Source organism: Nicotiana tabacum, chromosome 5, assembly GCF_000715075.1.
Source record: "Nicotiana tabacum cultivar K326 chromosome 5, ASM71507v2, whole genome shotgun sequence".
Taxonomy (NCBI): domain Eukaryota; kingdom Viridiplantae; phylum Streptophyta; class Magnoliopsida; order Solanales; family Solanaceae; genus Nicotiana; species Nicotiana tabacum.
In genome coordinates, this window is record NC_134084.1 from 106056694 (window position 1) to 106077368 (window position 20675).

A 20675-nucleotide genomic window follows, 5' to 3' on the forward strand; every position below is an offset into this window, starting at 1 on the left:
TGTACATATTCATTCTATTTTTCTATTTTTGCAAAAAAAAAATTCGTTTTTAGCTTTGTAGTTAGGCTCGTAGCATCTTATTTTGTTTTTGACGCTTCCAATAAGCCCTGGGTTTTCTTAATGCCACAATTCTTTCCAAGGGTGGAGTATTGTGCGAACCGGGTGGCTCTTCCCAATGATAGATGGCGTGACAACCTTCTTAAGGGTTTGAGTCCTTTTCTTTGATTTTTCTTTTGTTTTTGATAGTTGTAGTTAAGGGTACCTCAAGCAAAGCTTCACTTGGGCCTAGCACATTTGCCTTTGATCCCATGGTCAAAGACATAATGTTGTGTTCAGGAAGGTGAAAGTCGTGGCTTTGAGACTCTTGCGTTGACCAAACAATCATCATGTGGTCTTTTCGGACCCTTGTGTGCTTGAATCGTAACTAAAGTCATTGTGGGCCCTCGACTCGATGTCTTTAGCAATCCCCTAGCGTGTGTGGTGAGGAATCAAAATATGAGTCCAAGTCCCAAGCCAATGGTCTAGAACTTGCCCTGAATGTTTGTTGAGGCGAAATCCTAGGTTAAATTTGACTTGAGAAGTGATTATAGGCTCTCCTTGATCCAAATGTTAAGTTGAACAATTCCATAGCCTACCAATGAGATGATCCCTAGTTAACCCTTTCAAGCCTTAAATCTTTTTCTTTCAATAACCAATGCTATAAGCCTATACACGTTCTAAATGATTACCCTCTCTTGGCACCCAAATCTTCCCTTGAGTAATGGCAAATGTCTAAGTTTGGGGGGAGAGACAAGGAAGGAAGCAAAGTGGTAAAAAGGTACAAAAGCAAAAGAAAAGGAAGGCAATGAAAAAGCAAGAAAAGAAAAGGACAAAAAGAAAGTCCAATGTGAACAAGAATAAAAAGGGATTCAAGGAAAACAAAAGTGAAAAAGGTGTGGAAAAATGTAGAAAAAGGAGAAATGTTTTGAATTGCATAAGAAAGAGTGACAATGTGTCTCTCTAACCCCGTGTAAAGAAGTGAAATACTCAAAAGAGTCAAGAGACTTGTGCCAAAATGAATCAAAAGAAGTGCTTAAGGGAAGATTGAACCCACTTGAATAAAAATAAGTCTTACCCTTACCCAAAAGCCTTCACAATGACTCCACAAAAGCCCTATTTGATCTTGAGTTGAAGGGAGCCTACATTAGTGGATACTTACATAAGGGGCAAACATATGGTACTTAGAGCCGGACTTGTGACCTTCTTCTTGAGAGAGATGAGTGAAATTCCATTAACCTCAGTTTGTGTGTCAATACTTAAGAGGTAAGGTTCGCTTAGGGAGAGTTGAGGATGTGGGAGTTTGGGTTCCACAATGACCAAAGTAATTGAGAGAAGTTCTTTGATGAAATGTGTCAACTCTTGATGCTCTTGTGTCACACTTGATCCATAGTTTTCAAAGTTTAAATGTGTTAATGATGCATTCGTATTGAGGGCAATTGTTAGTCTCAATTGATGCTTGTTGAGGTTACTTTAGGATAGCTGGAATTACTTGGATTTTCCTTTAAAGGGTGAGTCTTATTTTATTTGCTTGAGGACAAGCAAAGGTTTAAGTTTGGGGGAGTTGATAAGTTAGGATTTTAACGTGTTTTATGCCCCTATTTACTTATGCTTTTAGTATAAATTGCTACAAAATAGTCCCAAAAATTCTCACAGGTTGTGCTTGATTGCAGGTTTGAGCGATAAAGTGATGAAATGTCCAAGATCGGCTCAAAAAAGAGTGAAACCTGCTCAAGTATCAAAGACCAAGAAATTCAAGAGGAGAAGGCCTAGTGCGGACCGCGCAAAAGTGACTGCGGCCGCACTAGGAGGTTCAGAGACATGGTTATTCAGGTTGAAGTTCATGCGGCCGCGGTAGGATTTTCGCGGTCCACTGTAAGGCTACGTGGCCGCACTACTTATTTGTGTGGTCCGCGTCTAGAGATTCAGAGAACCATCATTTTTGCCAAGACCCTAACATGCGGGCCGCGGTCGTCACCGCGCGGTCCGCGCCAGAGCCCATCCGTGGCCGCACTACTCTTTGACGCGGTCCGCGTCCTCCAGTTCAAAAAGCTTAAAGTTGAAGTCAAAAGAGCCAGTGCGGCCGCGGTTGCTTTTGTGTGGCCCGCACTGACCCCGTAGGGGTATTTTTGTCCAGTTTTTCCAGCCTAGTATAAATAGGACATTTTACCATTTTTAGGTCAAGTTTTGTATTCAGTAACGGAGCTAAGCTCGTGAGACTGATATTGTAGCCATTTCTGGCACTTTTGCTTCCCATTAATAATAAATTATTGTAGTTTCTTCTTAGTAATTAATTAATATGTTTAGTTCTTCATCTATTTCTTCAGTTTCTTCTTTAATTATGTGTAGCTAAACCCATTAGCTAGGGTTGTGGCTCAACCCTAGTATGGGTAATTGATGAGTGTTTCCATCTAGGATTAGATTGATATTGGGTGTTTGCTATTTGGGTTGATTTTAAGTTTTTATTCAAGAATTGGTGGTTGCAAACACTGATTCAAGCTTCGGGGGTTTAACTCTTCTTGAGAAAGAGAGTCTATGACCCCAAAATTGACCCAACAAGGAATTGGGATGGACCCATGAGAAATGGTAGTCCCAATTAACGGGTTAAATCTCGAGAGAGTAATCACCCTACTTGAACCCTAGTTGCTTGGTCTCACTGGCCTACCCAATTGGTCTCGAGAAAGTCAATGTGGCAAAATCACTCTCTCTACCGAGAGGTGTGAGAGTGGGTGCAATTGTGCAACTGTTATAGCATAATCCCCAAATATGTCAATCTATCCTTAGTCACATCTACCTGTCAATTAGTCACCTAGGTGATGTTACGACCCTAGTGCCCTTCTTCCCATTAATTACAACTTAGCAATATTCTCTTAGCATAATTTAGCTTTAATCCTTAGTTTTATAATAGTAGTTATAAATATAAAAACTCAAAAAATGTTTGAAGTGACATTAGAAGTACAACCGCAACTCTAGGCTAGACAGAAAATACAACTCCACTACTAGCTCCTTGTGGAAATTCGATCCCGGACCTCTAATCGGGTAAAATCTATTGCAACCCGCTCTTCCTACCTTAGTGTAGCGTCGAGTTGGATGTGATCAGATCTCTACACGGAAACGAAGGAATGGAAGGATGTACATATGATGAAACCTGAGAACCCGGTCCATCCTTGAAGGTCCATCTCCGGTATCAGCATCCTCGAGCGCCGTCCCCTCGAAGCTTGCATCCTCGGGGGCGATTCCTTCGACTGCCATCTCATCTAGGTTCCTAGCTCTATCCCGCGGAGGGTCCCCGCCAAGGGAAAATATGAAGAAGAGGAAAAGGAGATGCAGAGGAGGCAAAGAAAAGAGACATGGCCCGCCAAAGCCAAAGGTTGAAGATTTGGCGGGCCCCAGCCTCGACGGTCGGTAGTGCCATTTTATCCCTTGGGAAAGGAAAAACCCAAGGGATGAAGTGCCACACCAGGCCTGGGTAGGAGAGTGAGCAGCGGTGCATAATCCGAATGACTGTCTACAAAAAGGGAGAATCGATTCCCTGTCTATCACCATCTCGGGCCAACGACAACAACAACACCAGACGTAATAACAACCACAACAGCGACGGAACAACACGGTCGTGCTCGCCAAAGGGAAGCTCCGGTGAAAGGCCACAACACAGCCTACGGGAGCTCTGCCGAACGACCTTGAGGCTATGAGCCCCAAATATAATGTTCGAGGGTAGAGGAAGATGATAAGAATAAATGGGAAAATGAGCCAACGAAGGTACTTGGATAGAAAAAACAATGCCAAAGCACCCCCATGATAGGGGGTAACGACACGGTCATCGAGGCTTTGGAAGATTACCGGCTGACGCAATTATTGCGTTCTTGAAGAATCAAATCGACGGCGGAGCATTCATATTGGAGAACGGGAATCGATAGTGCATTGAATGATGCCAAATACACAAGTCCATGGGACACCCCGGTTGCCGAAAAAGCTCGTGCCACGGGTTGCATCATTGGTATGACGTCACTATAAGAAGCGCGTGGAGTCAGGTGTCAGAATCATTTCCCATCGCTTTGTTCTGGGAAACATGGAGACTATCTGTATGCGGCGAAATCAGAGCACTTAATTTCCCGCTATCAAGCCACTTCAGAAGAATACCTCGAGGCCTCGAGGACGTGGAGCTGCGACCGAGTCCCCTCCCTCGGGGCTCGTCGAGGCCCGACTCAAAGAATATAAAGGTCGAGGCTAGAGCAGAAGGGGAAGTTCCCAAGGCACACGGCTAAGTCTGACAAAGCCGGCCTATCCAGGGCCTATGCCGAAGCATCGTGTCTAGCCGTCCCATCTCCATACTTTACAATTAATGCATGTTGTACTATAATCGGGTTCCCCTCCTATATAAAGGGAACCCACACTACTTTGTAAGGATCTGATGTTGCTCCAACTACTCTCCACGAGATCAATAATATATTTCTCTCTTCTCTCTAACTTGCTCATCCTTACTAGCTCGAGGCCACTCTTAACGTTTATTACTTTCATGCTTGTTCTTCATTTATTGCACGGTATTGGCAATAAAGAGCCTTGCTTGATCATACTTTAACTGTCATCCCATTCTCGACTACCCTCGATAGCTCGAGCTCGAGCCAAATATCGACCTCGAGGTCCTTCATCGATCAGTCCGAGGCTCGGGTTGCAAGCTCCTTGGTTTGATTATTGCCCCGTTTTAGTTTGTATTTCACCATTAAACTTCATATTTTTAGCATCAACTGCTCTAACAACTAGCATAAAAATAGATCACATATTTTTAGAATCCCATTTACAAATTTAATTGTTGTTACCATTTTCACGGTAAACAACTAGTGCTATATGTTTGTCAAAAAATTCTATGCATCACTCTAGGGCAAATCATATAAAAATTAAGCATCATTTTATCCGTGATCATGTTGCAAAAAGTGATATCGTATTAGAATTCATTAATACTGAGTCTCAACTCGCTGATATTTTTACAAAACCTTTTTTAGAAGAAAGATTTTGTTTACTGTATAAAAAGATTGGCATTATGCCTATTTTGTAAAAAATCTTTCGTATATGTACAATATATTTTACTTCCTTACTTAAGTTTGCTTAATTGATGAAGTGTATTAATTCTTATGTAAGTGTAATTATTACATTTCCATCGGTGCCGCTGAAGTAACTCCTCAGAAGTGTCACTTCCTTCTGAACCTGGCTTTTCCTTGATCGAGGCAACCCTTCAACCTTTCAAATGCCTAGATAAGAACCCTTTTCTCCCTCTCATTCTTCATCTCCTCTCACAAAAATTCCTTACCATGGAAAAAAAACTATCATCTTCCATTACCACCAGACGAAGTAGACGATTTCAGAAAACCCACAACCCCGAAGAAACCGTAGAACTGGAATCATCCCTTGACTCATTCATCTTCCACTACCACCAGACGAAGTAGACGATTTCAAAAAATCCACAACCCCGAAGAAACCGTAGACCTGGAATCATCCCTCGACTCAGACTTTTTTAAAACCGACAATGAAAGCAGCGAATCATCGGAGGATCTACCTATTAGCCAGAAAAATGCATGATAAAGGCCTATGGAGCAAACCCCTAAAAAGCCTGCATGCAAGAAAGGGAAAGTGAAAAGCACATATTTAGGGGCAGAGGATAAACTAAACTTTTATGGACCAAGTGAGAAATCAATGGTTGAGTCCTATAAGTCAAAATCTATGGCTTATGGACGCTCTGTAAGTATTTCTCTTATGAAAAATCTGCACTGGGATGTGATTGCTATTTTTGACTTTCAACGCCTCTCTTCTCTATTTGATACTATTGGAAATTCTGTGTATGAAGAGACTGTGAGAATGTTCTATGCCAATCTGTTTGTTAATGACAAAGATGACTTGGAATCCATGGTTTTAGGCACTCGAATTGTTCTTTACTCTTATCAATTCGAGAAAATATTTTCTGCTAAGTTTCATGGGTATGATGTTTTTGTGCAAAATTCCCGGCCAAAAGATTTTTAAGTTTCCTTAAAAGAGGCAAAAGCATTCCTGTCGGATAACCCCCCTGCCATTGATCCTAAAAATCTCAACTTTGAACATCGGGTTTTAGCCCACATAATAGCCACCACTTTATTTCCTAGAACTGGGCCCTTCGGTACTTTGACTACTAGAGATATCTTTGTTCTTTACTGTCTTATGAACAATAAAAGACTTGACTGGTTTGTGTGAATTTGTTAGTATATGCTTAAAAGTATCAGGATATATCCTCTTCTGCTACTTGTCTACCCTATGGTTTGCTCATCTCACACATCCTTGAAGTTATGAAGGTTGATTTGGCACATTTCTCACCTAAACACATTACCAGTACCTATGATAAGACTGCATTTGCTATGATGGGTTACACCTTAAGTGACGACGGATGGGTCAGGCGTGCTAAAGTTGAAAGTGCTCCAGTACAGGTTGAAGCACCCACTGAACCAACAGAAACTCAGTCGACTGCCACTACCAACCTACAGGAGATTCAGCAAAATCTAGATAGGCTAAAAATCCTTCTCATTGCAATGATAGAACAGGTGGACAAAATTAGGGAACTCACCAAGGAAACATGTACAGATGTGGCTAAGCTCAGGATAGACATGGGAGCTACGAGGAGGCAAGGGATCAGGCATTCAAATCCATGAAAGAAAAGATGGACAAAATCACCAAAGAAGTTGAAACCTCCTATGACTCCTTCTGCACCAAAGTGATCAATACCCTGAAGTACCTTCTTGGGAGAAACTAAGGCAGTGCATTTGTGTTAAAAATAATATTTTTTTGCTTGTTTCTATGTTATGACTTATTTTTTTTGCGTTAGTCTATAAGAACCATCACTTTATGCCTCTGCTGAAGGCATAACCTCTGCTACCCTCACTAGTCTGTTTATTATCTGCCTATTATCTACTCTATTGTGTATGTTTTATCTGTATTTTTTTTCTTTTTGATTGATGTCAAAGGGGGAGAAAAATATGAAGAGTAAACAAAAGCAACAACTCAGGGGGAGCACTGCTGTGCAAATCTAAGTAACAACTCAAGGGGAGCAGGCATCTCAAACTATGAAAGGGAAGTATACTCTGTTTACTCTCTCGTGATTATCATCATAAAAAGGGGGAGATTGTTACATCTAAGTTTCAATGATGACAATAATGTAAATTTAATCTTATCTATTTGATTGCAGGAAACCAGGAAGTAGCACTACTTCAAGCGAAGTTCAAAGGCAACGATATCAGAATGGAAACAAGATTAAAGGCAACATGAACAATGCTAAATCAAAGGAAGTCAAAACCATGTCAAACCATCAAAAAGGAAACAAAATCAGTCCAGACGATTTAGTCTCAATCAAAGGATAACGAGGCTATCTCAACAAGGAAAAATATCAAGTGCAGCTGCTAGAGAATATCAAGCCATACTTCAAGGACTAAATTAGAATTAGAAGATTGATCAACCAAATCGAAGCCACAAATCACTCTCTGAAATTTGGATATGAAAGGGGAAGGACGTAAACGAATCCAGCCCATCTCAAGTGCAGGATTCGGAGGCGCCCCTTGGGTCAAATCTCTTAGAGGATTCTGTGCCGCAATCAAAAATCAATTTGCAATGGCTATTCAATCTCTCCTATAAGAAGACGGGCTACTTCAGGAAGAAGACTCACGCATCTACACAAACTGTTTTCTAAGTCTTTCTAGTTCTTAGTACAAACACTGTATTCTTGAGTCTACAAGTGTCACAAAAGATAGGAAGAGTTAGAACACGAAAAGAGAGTTGTGTCAACCTTACAAAAATCACTGTTGCTGAATATCGTTAATGGTGAACGTACTAAAACCATCACCATTGTAATCCTTTATCAATGATCTCAGAGAATCCTTGTGACCCAAGGGAACTGGACGTAGGTATCATACAGGTACTGAACCAGTATAAAAACTGCCGTGCCTTCTTTAATTTTCCGCTTGTTTATTTTATTCCTACTGAAATTTTTCACTATGCAAAACCTAGTGGACTAAACTCACACTTAGTCAACCAAGATTTAGTTGGCTACAATCCCCCCCACTAAAACCATCACCATTGTAATCCTTTATCAATGATCTCAGAGAATCCTTGTGACCCAAGGGAACTGGACGTAGGTATCATACAGGTACTGAACCAGTATAAAAACTGCCGTGCCTTCTTTAATTTTCCGCTTGTTTATTTTATTCCTACTGAAATTTTTCACTATGCAAAACCTAGTGGACTAAACTCACACTTAGTCAACCAAGATTTAGTTGGCTACAATCCCCCCCCCCCCCCTACTTTTTTTAACATTCAACTTCAAAGACAAAAATGTCTACCTTATTCAAGAAATTTGGCGTAATTTTATGAGTAAGATGAATGACAGTTTAAAATAAAGTTAGAACGGAAAAGAATTTCATTTCTCACGTAAATTTGTCAAAACTGAAAAATCAAAAAAAAAGGAGAAGAAAAAAGAAATCATTCAAAAATGTTTTGATCACATCCAAACTTTTTACAATTTCACAAAACTTTACTTTATTGTGTGACAGTTTTACTAACTGATCCCTTTGTTGGAACGTCTAAGTTTTGCCCGGGCAGCATGAAGATTATGGTGTATATCAGGTTCAACACCATCATTGTCTTGAAATGAAGCATCCTCAGGGGTGCACTTGAACTGATTCTGACTTAGAAGAATGCAATGTAGACCGGTGGATAGAGGAAGAAGGCGGTGGCGGTGCCGGTGAAGTGGGTGGTCGGTCAACCGGTTGCTGCTTGTTCCTCTTGAACAATCCGGATGGCGTGTTTGGTGGCGCTCCACCTGAATGGTTTTTCTCATCTTTTTGCTGCAAAAGGTTAATGAATAAATTTGAAACTATGCGAGAGAAATCAAAATTAATATCATAATTTGAAAAAAATATGACAATTTTCACAGAACATAAAAAAAAAAATCGAGAGTAATTTCATACTATATTTTCGAAAACTTGTCCAAACATATACAATCTTTTTCATAATTTATTAATTTTTTTCTAAAAACTCTTACTAGGGCTATTGTTCGTTTAGCATTCTAAAGACCATGTGAAATGCACATCGATATAGAGGGGCCAAACTGTGAACACGTTAAATTGTCTTACTATTAGTAACTAATAAAGGACGGACCTAATTGGTCCCAATTATAGCCCTACCCAATTGGATGATTCCTTTAAGGACGTTCCAAACTGTTTGTTATTTTTCCATTAATCATATTATTCTATGAAATTTTCATAAATTTTAATATTAAAATTGACATTTTCTCACTACAGCACTATTTATTTATTATAATTGTGGTCCGAGGAAGGGGAGCCTTGGAACAACAGCAAAGTTGTTTCCGTATGACCTATAAGTCACGAGTTCGAGCCATAGAATTAGCCGTTGATGCTTACATCAGGGTATGCCTACATCACATCTCCTTAGGGTGCGACCCTTCTTCAAACCTTGCATAAACACGAGATATTTCATGCACCGAATCGTGCTAATAATGGTCTGGTCAGCTTAATTGGTCCAATTAAAGTCCCAATTGGATGATTCATTTAAGGACGTCCCAAAGTGTTTGTTATTATTCCATTCATCATAATATTCTATGAAATTTTCACAAAAATTAATATTAAAATTGACATATTTGCAATTAAACTCTCTTTTCAACTACAATTAATGTTTTCTATCATTACTACAAGTATTGGTCAAAATTTGACCGTCGCGACCAAGCTGACCAACGTCCCGCCTAAGTAATCGGGCCGCAAAAGATAATATAGCCCGTTCCATATCTCCTCCCTGACATTCGACGAGTCGGCAAGAGCGGCGTCTAAAAGCACGACACATTGGAGGCAAGAAGATATCGAGCCAAGCAAAGGGCAAGGGTGCCACAACTATATATAGCAAGGGAAAGCTTTCAACAAGAGGGTTGCTCCTTCTATCTCTCTCTAAAGCTAATTAGCTCTCTTCTAGTATTCTTGATAGAGAAGAATGAATCTCTAAAAAAATATGTAAAGCGGTCTCCTCATCGATTGATGGGAAACACAATATCGAATCTCAATAAAATCATTTACATTACCTTCATCCTACGTAGGATCCATACTGCAAGCTCTTTGATCTGGAATTTATTATGGCTGACTAAGATTTACCCCTTCATCTTTGATTGATTTGTTCAAAAAGGTTTCAATATCTTTTGAGTCAAACAATTTGGCGCAGCCTATGGGGATTTCTTAGTGAAATTTCCAAGTTTCTCCCAGATCAAAGACGAGAAATACAATCACTCACCAAAAGGAGCGTGAAGGTAAAACCCAACCCACGCGAGACAAAGGAGCAACGCGATAGGGGGAGGAAAGCCGAGAAAAATTATCAAGCTTAGAAACCTTCACCCCATCAACCATCGATATGCCAAACTAGGCGAGCGACGTTACCAATCAGTTCTCCCCCATCGGACCACCGGACGAGGGCAAGGAAAGTATCATCCTAACCCGCCTCCTAATCTCCACTCAAGTTGGAATAGAACGGCCGTGCATGCGAACGAATAAAGAAACTCTTCAATTAAAGGACGAAAAACTACTGCAAAACAACTGTGATACCTCCCACAGACAATACCTCCGAGCTGGAAGACAGGAGCCAGACAAGGAAACTACAGTCTGTGCGCAGAGTAAACCCAAGCGAAACAACAACGCTTCACATTCCCCGATGTTGTACCCTCCGTTGCGAGTAGTGCCAAAAGGATTGGGACTCTCCCAAAAGATATCTGGCTCTCCATAAACTGGGACTGACCAAAAGAGAAGAGTTTGACCTCGATCGAACGGCGACGGGTTACTATTTCGATAAGTTCGAAATAATACCCTTTAAGGCCAAGAGCCTTCGCCAAAAAGAGAAGGGTTTGACCTTGATCGAACGGCGACGGGTTACTATTTCGATAAGTTTGAAATAACACCCTTTAAGGCTAAGGGCCTTCGCCAAAAAAGAAGAGAAGGGTTGGACCTCGGTCGAACAACGACGGGTTGTTATTTTGATAAGTTCGAAATAACACCCTTTAAGGCCAAGAGGGCCTTCACCAAAAAAGAGAAGGGTTCGACCTCGATTGAATAATGATGGGCTATTATTTCGATAAGTTTGAAATAACACCCTCTATGGCCAAGGGCCTTCGCCAAAAAAAGATAAGGGTTCGACCTCGGTCGAACAACGACGGGCTGTTAATTTGATAAATTCGAAATAACACCCTTTAAGGCCAAGGGCCTTCGCCAAAAAAGAGAAGGGTTCGACCTTGATCGAACAACGACGAGTTGATATTTCGATAAGTTCGAAATAACACCATTTAAGGACAAGGGCCTTCGCCAAAAAAGAGAAGGGTTTGACCTCGATCGAGCAACGATAGGTGGTTATTTCGATAAGTTCGAAATAACACCCTTTAAGGCCAAGGGCCTACGCCAAAAAAGAGAAGGGTTCGACCTCGATCGAACGACGATGGGCTGTTATTTTGATATGTTCTAAATAACACCCTTTAAGGCCAAGGGCCTTCACAAAAAAGGAAAAGGGTTTGACCTCGATTGAATAACGACGGGCTATTATTTCGATAAGTTTAAAATAACACCCTTAAAGTCCAAGGGCCTTCGCCAAAAAAGAGAAGGGTTTGACTTTGATCGAACAACGACGGGGTGTTATTTCGATAAGTTTGAAATAACACCCTTTTTGGCCAAGTGCCTTTGCCAAAAAAAAGAAGGGTTCAACGTCGGTTGAACAACGACGGGTTGTTATTTTGATAAGTTCGAAATAACACCCTTTAAGGCCAAGAGGGCCTTCACCAAAAAGAGAAGAGTTCAACCTTGATCGAACGATAACGGGTTACTATTTCGATAAGTTCGAAATAACACCCTTTAAGGCCAAGGGCCTACGCCAAAAAAAAAAAAAGTTCGACCTCGATCGAACGACGACGGGTTACTATTTCGATAAGTTCGAAATAACACCCTTTAAGGCCAAGGGCCTTCGCCAAAAAAAAGGAAGAGTTCGACCTCGATCGAACAACGACGGGTTACTATTTCGATAAGTTCGAAATAACACCCTTTAAGGCCAAGAGCCTTCGCCAAAAGGAGGAGAGTTCGACCTCGATCGAACGACGACGGGTTACTATTTTGATAAGTTTGAAATAACACCCTTTAAGGCCAAGGGCCTTCGCCAAAAAGAATAGTTCGACCTCGATCGAACGACGGTGGGTTACTATTTCGATAAGTTCGAAATAACACCCTTTAAGGCCAAGGGCCTTCGCCAAAAAAAAAGAGTTCGATGTCGATCGATCAACGACGCGTTACTATTTCGATAAGTTCGAAATAACACCCTTAAAGTCCAAGGGCCTTTGCCAAAAGGAGTAGAGTTCGACCTCAATCGAATGACGATGAGTTACTATTTCAATAAGTTCGAAATAACACCCTTTAAGGCCAAGAGCCTTTGCCAAAAAAAGGAGAGTTCGACCTCGATTGAACGACGACGGGTTACTATTTCGATAAGTTCGAAATAACACCCTTTAAGGACAAGGGCCTTCGCCAAAAAAAAAAGAGTTCGACCTCGATCGAACGACGAGGTACTATTTCGATAAGTTCGAAATACCCCTTAAGGCCAAGGGCCTCCGCCAAAAAGAGGAGATTTCGACCCCGATCGAATAATAACAAGGCACTATTTCGATTAGGTCGAAATACTTCTAAGGCCAAAAGCCATCAGAAGGAAAAAAAAACCGGGACTCGCTATACAAGCATCTATCTCGCACCAAAAGCCATAAACAGATGGAATAAAGGTGAAGTACAAGGCAAATAACGAAGAAAAGACTCTCCTTTATACAAAGTCATTGTGAGGACTATCGCCGCTTACATATGGCCCAAGCCAACAATAAAAGAAAAAGGAGGGGGAGGGGAAGGAAGAAGAATAAAAAGAAAAGGGGGAAGAAGCAACGACAACAGATGACGAACAACTATAAAAAAACGACAAACAACAAACAACTAAAAGTAAGAACACGCAAGGACAACATTCTTCATTCGGCATCATCATCGCCATCACCATCACCTTCACCATCTCCAAGAAGCCCTCCATTACCATCGTCCGCACCCCCATTAGCTTCAGGCATCGCCGCATCATACCCGCAATTGATGCGAGCCTCCCGTGCTTTCACTCGCACTTCTTCATAGGCAGCCTCAGTCACAGTACCCGCCTCCCACAAACTCATATATATCGCGCTAGGCTTTGGCGTAAACCCAAAGCTCGTGCATATGGCGGGGAATGGCGGTGGAGGAAGACTCAATCTGAGCCAACAGTAGCCCATATTCTGCCTCCAATACTGCGACTCGATCTCCCAAAACCGATGCCTCTTGATCGATCTTGCTGATGCGCTCCTCGAGCCTTGCCTCCATGAGGGTAGCTATCGTTCTCTCCGACTCCTGTTCAGATTGGAGGACGCGAATGGTGTTCTCCAGGGTGGCCACCCTCACCGAAGCCTTGGACCAAGCACTCTCGATGCTCTCTAACCCAGCGACCTTGTTCTCCAGCGCGGTCAATTTCCCCATCCATTCCACGTTCATCGCCTCAACCTTGATCAAGTTCTGATCCATCTCCGACTACATCGACCTCAATCTCTCCTGCAGATGCTCACATTCTGCGGTGACTCCCTTTCCCAACTCGAGCTCCTCATCCTTAATTCGAAGTTGCTTCTCGAGCGCACTCTTACTGCGGACAGCTTGCATCAACTCCTGGTCCCTTTTCTCCAACTCCTCACCAAGAGCCCCATTACCAGGGTTTGTCCTCAGCCGCTCATGCATCTTGCGGCACCTGTTGCGGTAACGATGATACTTCTCCAACATCTTCAAGAAAATCTTGTCCCGGATGTTGGCCCTGCGAATGCTTTCCACTTCTACCATATACGTCTGAAAAATGCAAAGACGGGGTTAGACTAGTATTTTCAAGAATGGTGAAGAAAAAAAAAAGAAAGTAAAACGTAATGTACCCTTAAGCCCATAGTGGCCACTTCGTCCATCAAATCAGCATTAGGAACATACCGAAGGGTCTCATTTTCGGCTTCGTAGCATAGCAGGCTGAACTGCGGCACCATATCCTCCCCTTCCCCCAAGAGATTGACACCAGAAGGGATCTGAAGAACACAGGCCGAGCCCCTCACATGAACCACTGAGTGAGTAGGGCCTTCTACAAACATCCTGACGTCATCAAGGTCCAGGTCCGACTCATATTCATAGTCGTCGACCACCACGCCTTTTCCTCTTTCTGCAGCTGAAGAGGAAGCACGACCCACTGCAGAAGATGAGGGTACGTCCGAAATCATAACGGTGGCCCCAAAAGTCTGATTCTCTACCATGACACGTTGTTGGCCACTGACAACGACAGGAATTTCTGATTGAGCTGAGGCCACGGAAAGAATTTCTGATTGTTGGTCATAGACATCGACAACTCCGACGGCCGGTTCCGTCCCTACGGGGGAGCCACGACAACACCCTCTCTAGAGCCCGTCGTGGGAGAGTCGTCCAGATGAATTACTGTTAGGGGCGCAGTCTTAAACTCCACTCTTCGTCTATTCGACGGCCCCTCCTCTTCCCCGGTAGACGGTGATTCACCCGTTGGGCAAACAACACCAGTCGGGACCTCATCCTAAGAAATGGCCCTCGTAGGAGTAACCAAGGCCGCAGACTCAACTGAAGCAGCCCTCGATGAAGGTCGGGCGATGGGTACCACGACAGGGTGAGCAGATGAGGTCGGCTGACGAAAAGCTAATGGAGGGGCTCTTGCTTTTCGCACTCTCCCTGACATCGACAAACGACACATAAGAAGCTTAGCAAAAAGAAAGAGAACAACAGACAGAAATGCCATCTCACCTGTAAGGGGCCTACGTCCGAACCTTTCATGAAAGGTCGACCATGTGCGAATCCTCGCTGTATGGGGAAGGATGGCACCCACCCATTCATGAATACCTTCGACAGGCGGAGGGGGCAATCTCTCAGCTGCAAAGACGTGATAAAGTTTAGTACCATAATAGAAAACGGTCGGGCATTCACCGACTAAAAATACAAAAACTTACGCGCAAAGTTCCATTTCTCATGGAATCCCGTTGGGTCCGCCACAATGTGCTCAGTTTGCATATAAAAATAATTCTCGTAGAAACAACGGTTGTTCCTGTCGTCTATCTTCACCACCAGACTCCTCGACCCCCGAGGATGCATGTGAATAATCGAATCGCGAATAAGTTGAGGAGCAAAGATACTAAGCATATGGTCCAAAGTGACCTCGCGACCGGCGAATTCCGCGTACTTAAGCAGCATAAGGAATAACTTGTACAAATACGGCAAAAGTTGGGTGGGGCATACCTCGTAAAAGCGGCAAAAATCCACCATCAACAAAGGAAGAGGAAGTGTGTACCTTACAAGGAAGGGGTAGGCGTAGAACACGCAGTACCCGAGGTGATGGAAATAAACTATGTCTTTCCCCACTGTCGGCCACATATCAACATAATTGGGGATTCCCCACCTTTCTTTCAACTCTGCAATGTCCCTTTCTCTCATAATGGAGTGGACAGGTTCCGGTTCAACCCCAATGGGAGTACTGAAGTCGGTCGACTCTCTCCCAGGGCGAGGTCAGATCTCAATCACTGATAGGATCTCCTCATCTTCCACCGCATCCACCCCTCCGGCGGCCTGAGCAGCACTTTCCGGTACCGGAATAGTGGCAGGGAGATTGTCGCGAGAAGAATCACCAACCATCTCTTTCAGTAAACACGCCAAAGAAATAACAAAAAGAAGGGATGAAAGTTTTCAGTGAACAAGGGGGCAAGTAGAAATTTGAGGTATCAGAAAGAAAGTATATATGCAGGATTCTCCCAAGTAAAAGATAAAGAAGTGTGTCAATCGAACATTAAGCTCCCTCTATTTATAAGAGACATAAATCCCCCGAGCACGAAGCCCAAGAGTCGACAATCGAATCTGATAGGGCATGAAACATTTCAGTTCCCCGGGAACGTGTGTAATAATGGCAGTAACCACGAAACAACGCTTTGATACCCAAACGACGTTTCGGTTCTGAAACCGTCGCAACGATCCATGGGAATCGACAGAACGCCGCCACTTTGCTAAAAACCCAAGAAATGTAACTAAGGAACGAAGAGTCGTAAGTCAGATTTCTCTCAAATTCGTAACAATCATGATCCGTCTGTCGAGCCTGACAGAGGACGACCCCGACAGACGGAGGGACTAACTGTATTGGTTAAAATCTGACCGTCGCGACCAAGCTGACCAACGTCCCACCTAAGTAACCGGGCCACGAAAGATAATATAGCCCACTCCATATCTCCTCTCTAACATCCGATGAGTCGACAAGAGCAGCGTCTAAAATCACGACTAAGACACATTGAGGCAAGTGGACATCGAGCCAAGCAAAGGGCAAGGGTGCCACAACTATATATAGCAAGGGAAAGCTTTCAACAAGGGGGCTGCTCCTCCTATCTCTCTCTAAAGCTAATTAGCTCTCTTCTAGTATTCTTGATAGAGAAGAATGAATCTCTAGAAAAACATGTAAAGCGGTCTCCTCATCGATTGATGGGAAACACAATATCGAATCTCAATAAAATCATTTACATTCCGTTCATCCTACATAAGATCCATATTGCTAGCTCTTTGATCTGGAATTTATTATGTCTCACTAAAATTTACCCCTAAATCTTTGATTGATTTGTTCAAAAAAGTTTCAATATCTTTTGAGTCAAACAGATGATATCCAAACTAGCTTTTGTACAATTTAATTATTTCATCAGGCATCTACCATCTCCCGCTAGCACAGATAGCAATAACTATATCTACCAAACTTTAGGCAAAAAAGAGAGAGAAATCAAACTAGTGTTCAATCAAATATGAGTCAACTAAGAGAGAGTAGTAAAAAATTGGAAGCTCATGATCTCATCGCATTGAGATGAGACTATTAAGAAAATTGAGATTAGTGCTCTCTTTTTTAACCATTCCTTACCTCGGGAGAAAGATTAGTGCTCTCTTTTCTCAATTATATTTTAAGCAAAATGGTGATGATATTACTTTGAGATACTTTTCTAACTGTATCAAAGGTGCTGTAACGAAATTAAAAATGGAACATACCTCAGGGCTGGAGTGTGTTCCTCTTTTGGACTGAGAAGCTATAAACTCAAGCAACTGCAAGAACTTAGCTTGTCCCAATTCTGTGCAATTTTGCCAGTAATAAATTGCCAAGTCCCATGCCTTGGCTCTAAACTCCAGTAAACTTCTGTCAACGTCTTTTTCATACTTTGCTACATATGGCTTCAATAAGGTATCATAGATGTATGCTGTACCCTTTATTTTTGGATACCATAAGTAGATGAAAAGTGCCAATTTGGCCTCACCGTACATGGGTAACCTAAAACAATAAAGAAAATAAGTCTTTTTCAGTTTATATACAAATGGAGCTTCATTCAGATATTAGATGAAAGGCCTATAATTTTTTAAATTAAGAACATACCATGACATGAACACATCACCAAAACTCTCAAAGATTCTTAATGCCGCGACGATAATCCTACAAATAAATATCATTGTTTGCAACTATTCAAAGATAGAATTTTGGAACGAATAAGTAAGATTCTTCTAAGAGAAATGGTAGTTTCTACCTATACTACGATTATATGGCCCAATTAACTTATCTTCTGGATTATGGCCCAGTTAATATGCTTGTCAATTTGGTGATATTTTTCATCTGTTTAAGTTTTGGTGAACTATTAGTGAGTAGGGCTGTACATAAATTATCTTACCGAAATCGAAAATTTTGGTATTCGGTATTCGATATTTTGGTATTCTATATGGTATTTGGTTTAAGTTTTTAAAAGAATTGGTATTAGGTATGGTATTTGGCATTTTAAAATAAAATACTGAAATACCGATACCATACCGAAATATAATTATATTACACAATACACATTTTATTAATTATAACATAAGTATAAGAAATCTAAAATTTTACTTTCTTTTATTCTCTAAGTTCATCAATTAACTCTAAGCAAGTAACAAGTCATTTCTCTAAGTTTTCTCTCTCTAGGTTGGTATATATTAGTTTTGGACAAAACTTTTGTCAACAAACGTTTTTAGGTTTTTACTTTTGAGTACGTTAATTAAGTATATTACCATCTACGACTCTATGCACTAGTTAGTATCCAAACAGAATAAACCGACGTTACTGAACCGAATAAATCGAAACCGAAAGGAGAAAAACTGAACCATACCGAATTTAATTAGGTACGGTATTTGTATAATATTTTACAAAACCAAATACCGAAAATACCGAACCGAAATGTTTAAATACCGTACCGTACCGACCGACGAACACCCCGGTAGTGAGAGGCAGCAAATATTTGCTGAAATTGTCGACCAACTCCAACGTCATAAAAAATACTATAATGCTTGTCAATCTTTAATTTCAGACTGTCAGAATAAACTATTGGTTACCGTTAGTTGACCTTAAATTCATCAAAATACATGCCCCTTCAAGCATATATTGGAATAATAGTTTAATTTCAATCATATAAAGAGAACACTTGTAAAAACTAAAATTTGACTATTATAGAGACCAATATTTCTTCAAATCCCTTTTTCGTCAATCTTATATTCTTGATGGTTCAAACCCCATACCAATCCAGTCCAAAGAGAAATTAAGAAGAATGCAAACCAACTGTGATGAAATAAAATGATTAGAAGAAAGTTGTTTTACCAATATTGGCACCAGAATCTAAGTTCTTCAATTTCAACTTTGTTCTTCTCAACAGTTTTAAAACACTCAAAAGCTGGGTACGCATATCCAACAACCAATCTGCCATCCAAAAAGAAAATCGATCATCTAATTAAGTACGTAAACAATACACAAAAAAACCCCACCAAAAGAAATAAAGTGTAGTAAAAAGCAAAATCCAGAATCAGACACAAGGAACCAAAGAGTACTACATAAGACTGTTATTATTATTTTAAAAAAAAGTACATACACTAATCCGCTGGTAATGAAGTTTCCCAACATCTTTTAGTACTCCAAAATTCCTGAAACAAGATAAATAATCATCAAGTACATGTAGACTCGATCCAATAATTGCAACAATGAACATGCTCAACAAAAAAAATACACTTAAACAATTAAAGCACAAAAAAAAAAGAGGAAGAAGAAGTAAAGTACGTAGAATAGAGAAAAGGAGATAAAGAGAGTATAGAATTGAAACCTTTGTTTAAACAAAACAGAAGAAACCCAAAAGGCCAAAGCAACAAATAACATCCAATCCCAGATGAAATGATCAAGAGATTGAAACCCTTTCAATCATCCTAATATTAACGTTTCAGTAATTCAATGATGAAAGGAAGAAGATAGTATTTGAGAAGATAGTTCAGAGGATATAACGGAGAAGAAAATGGGCCGGATATAAGAAAGAGACTATTAGAAAGCAGAGGAAATAGAACAAGTTCGTTATATAATTATAATTATTCGGAAACGTGCGAGGCAGTCTCCTTATGTGTTTTGGCCAAGCATAAACATTCGAATTTTAAGTTGTTGAAAACTAGTATTGGTTTTTTAATGAGTTAACTTAATGTATATATTGTTAAAACTTCATTCAATAATTATAATCATAGAAGGGTGGCGACGGTTTGGAATGGGTAAAACTTCAGGAGTTAGTAAGTAATGATATTTTACGAATAATTGGTGGCGAAGCCAGAAATTTACTCAATGGTGTTCAAAATTGAAAAAAGTGAAGAAAAAAATTCCGATAAAGAGTGATCAATATATGATATATACCTCTAAAATCTAATATTTTACCTAGTACATAGTGTAATTTTCCGATAAATCAAAACATATAGCTTCGCCCCATTTGGAGGGAAGTTGATTTCTTGGAATTCTACGAACGAGTTCAACGCTAGACAGTTTTATCTTCTGGTGGGGGTAGTTTCGTCATTTTAACGATTACTCAGTTAACCTTTTTTTTTTTTTCAATTTGGAGAAAAGGAATTTGGACTTTGGAGCAAATAAAAATAGCAAAACGCAGACAGACGTGGAGAGAAGTTTCAGAGAAAGAATCACTGGGGAATTTTGGGGGTTGAGTTGAATATTCTTTGCTTTTGTTTTAAATTTGGACTCATTTTTTGTTTGAATTGGCCACCAAGATGCTTATTTCAGGTTGCATTCATGACTTCTTCTTTTTCAAAAACTTTCTACATTATTTTTGTTAAAAATATTAAGCTGGCTGTAGTGAGTATTGCGACACCATCTTCAATGGTCAAATTGGCCTCAATTTACTCAGTTTTTTTAATTTAATTTGCCTTTCAAGAACTTAGTGTTTTTGGTTATTTCATTGACCCAAAAATAAGCTTGTCACTTTGGCTTTAAAAGAAAACAGATAAAGAAATTGGCTGATTGGGAGCCATTGGGAACTTTATGAAAAGCATATTAAACTCTTAAAAATTATTTTACCACTTTGAAGGATTTAATGCAAGAACTTCTTTATTTAAGAAGAATAGTCTAATAAAATTGAGATGGATTAAAAATATCAGTCAAGTAAATTGTTCATAGGAATGATAGAGACAAACATGATCGTT

At 40.6% G+C, this 20675-nt stretch overlaps 1 protein-coding gene across 2 annotated transcripts; it reads right to left on the reverse strand.

Moving 5' to 3' along the window:
* Window positions 1-8441: 8441 nt before the first annotated feature.
* Window positions 8442-19624, reverse strand: LOC107794061 (putative HVA22-like protein g). 2 transcript variants are annotated; one of them, XM_075252689.1, is made up of 7 exons: window positions 19310-19624; window positions 19082-19133; window positions 18814-18912; window positions 18414-18527; window positions 17572-17628; window positions 17193-17469; window positions 8442-8891 (listed from the first exon to the last, which is right to left on the reverse strand). In XM_075252689.1, the coding sequence occupies exons 2-7, from the start codon at window positions 19111-19113 to the stop codon at window positions 8706-8708; spliced, it is 765 nt and encodes a 254-aa protein (XP_075108790.1). In that variant the 5' UTR covers window positions 19114-19133; window positions 19310-19624; the 3' UTR covers window positions 8442-8705. The 2 variants fall into 2 exon arrangements, with proteins under 2 accessions (XP_075108790.1, XP_016471999.1); XM_016616513.2 differs by lacking the exon at window positions 18414-18527 and having other exon boundaries at window positions 19310-19623.
* Between the last annotated feature and the right edge of the window lie 1051 nt (window positions 19625-20675).